General features: G+C 36.2%; 1 protein-coding gene across 1 annotated transcript in view; it reads left to right on the top strand.

Moving 5' to 3' along the window:
* LOC107581280 (protein-methionine sulfoxide oxidase mical3b-like) overlaps positions 1–2189 on the top strand; it is a 22007-nt gene that overhangs the window by 8073 nt on the left and 11745 nt on the right. The window contains exons 9-14 of the mRNA XM_016266780.1: positions 513–628; positions 728–854; positions 929–1013; positions 1089–1236; positions 1863–2059; positions 2157–2182. Coding sequence (XP_016122266.1) covers positions 513–628; positions 728–854; positions 929–1013; positions 1089–1236; positions 1863–2059; positions 2157–2182 — 699 coding nt within the window. The remainder of the gene's footprint in view (positions 1–512; positions 629–727; positions 855–928; positions 1014–1088; positions 1237–1862; positions 2060–2156; positions 2183–2189) is intronic.

Here is a 2189-nt window from a genome sequence, read left to right as displayed (position 1 = left end):
AAGAAAAACTGAAATATCACATGGTCCTAAGTATTCAGACCCAAAATGAATATCCATATTCATTTTTTTATTAAATCTCAAAAATGAATATCCATATTTTTCATACATAGCAATGTATATTATAATGTTTTGATGCCTAAATTCACTTGCAGCATTTACAGTGATTGATTTTATTTTTACATAAAAATAAAAATATATATAAAAATAGTATACAATTTTAATTTGCGATTATTTTGACCATAATATCATAATGATCAAGTTTTTGGTATCCCTTGTTTTAAAGAATATAAATGTATTTTGACACTCAATAATACATTTCATAACTAATTTTGGTAAGTTGTATCAATTAAATTTAAAATGTTTTGAAAATGAGTCACTAAAACTAGTTATTGTAATATAACTATTAATATAATAACATTCTGAAAACATCTGTAATATTTTCATGAGTTGTTTGCTCTGATTTTCCTAATTTGAGGCATTTTAGTGTATTTACACAGCTCTGTTTCCTACAGCCGTTCTGGCCAATGGGAACAGGAATTGCTCGGGGCTTCCTGGCAGCCATGGACACGGCCTGGATGGTTCGCAGCTGGGGTCAGGGCAACACCCCATCACAGGTTCTGGCTGAGAGGTCAGAGTCTGAATGAAGTCAAGGCAGATTTATGAACAAACAGTTTTGACAATGTAGGATTCTGTTCTAATACCCCCCTCCGTTTCTTCCCCGTCTCAGAGAGAGTGTATATCGGCTGCTTCCTCAGACAACACCAGAAAACGTCAGTAAAAACCACAGCCAGTACAGCATGGATCCTGCTAGCCGCTATCCCAACATCAATATGCAACTCATCAGCGCTGCTCAGGTTAGAAACCTGCAGTTCTAATCAAGTCACAATCAGTGATGGTGATCATGATGATGTTGAACATGTGTGTACAGGTGTGTCATCTCATAGACACAGGTGAGGGTCCAGTTTTGAGCCTTGATGCTGTCAGCTCTCCACACCCACGACTTACACGCCAAGGTATGTGTGACTTCATATATACCATCTCCCACATATACATTCATACACAATCTAACATGCTGTCTGTGTGTGTAGAGTCAGTGGCTCGTTACAGTAAGCTGCTGAGCTGGTGTCAAGAGCAAACACACGGCTACATGAACATGTGTGTGACGGATTTCACAACTTCCTGGAGGAGCGGCCTGGCCCTGTGCGCTCTCATTCACAGATTCAGACCTGACCTCATGTGAGTTCGCACTCTTTACTCTGGGTATGAATGAGGGTTGTGGCATAGTGGTAAAAGATCTGGGCTGGTAACCTGGTTTAGTTCACAGGTTGGCAAAACTATGAGTTGCTGCTTTCTATTGCTAGCATTTTATTGGATTAAAATGTATATGATGTGACTGTGGGATTTGAGGATTTAAGAGTGGCGTATTTAATTAAAAGCATAAATAAATAAATAGATCATGTGTCAATAAAAAATATAACACATTTTCTTAAATTATATATGACATTTATAGTTAATTATATATTGACACTATATAGTTATTAAATAAATGTATGTCAATAAATAAAATCCAAATAATTAAATGTGTCAATAAATATATAAATTACATGTAGATGACATTTTCCATCAGATTGTGTATTTGTTGACATTTCATTATTGATCTATTTAGTATTTATTAACTCTTTTAAATAAATGTTTATATATTAAGATACTGTTATATTGATGGGCTCAAGTTAATTTTTAATAAAGCTGCTTTCAGTCCTTCAAAAGGAAATTTAGTAGCTAAAAGTGTGGGCTGATTGTTTTATTGCATTGAGGTTTTCTGAATGTGTGACTCTTGACACTAGCGTCTTTGTTTCTTGCAGTGATTTTGCGTCTCTGGAGGAGTGTGAGGCGGAGCTCAATGGTCAGTTGGGTTTGGACATGGCGGAGCAGGAATTTGGTATTTGTCCTATAATGACCGGAAAGGAGATGAGCACACTGGAAGAGAGTGACTCTCTTAGCATGGTCATGTACCTCAGTCAACTTTATGAGCTCCTCAAAGACACAGCGCCAGCTGGTGGTCAGGATAGGACATTATCTGTTATTTTATTTTTATTTGTGTCATATTTTTGACCTTTTATGTTTATTTATATACACACTTTTTGTTCTCTGAACAGGAAACCTGAGCTCAGAAGAGAAAGCTGTTCTGT

Source organism: Sinocyclocheilus grahami, unplaced genomic scaffold (assembly GCF_001515645.1).
Source record: "Sinocyclocheilus grahami isolate Dianchi unplaced genomic scaffold, SAMN03320097.WGS_v1.1 scaffold33.1, whole genome shotgun sequence".
Lineage (NCBI taxonomy): Eukaryota > Metazoa > Chordata > Actinopteri > Cypriniformes > Cyprinidae > Sinocyclocheilus > Sinocyclocheilus grahami.
Note: the sequence above shows the minus strand (reverse complement) of the source record. Positions and strands in the feature narration are given on the sequence as shown.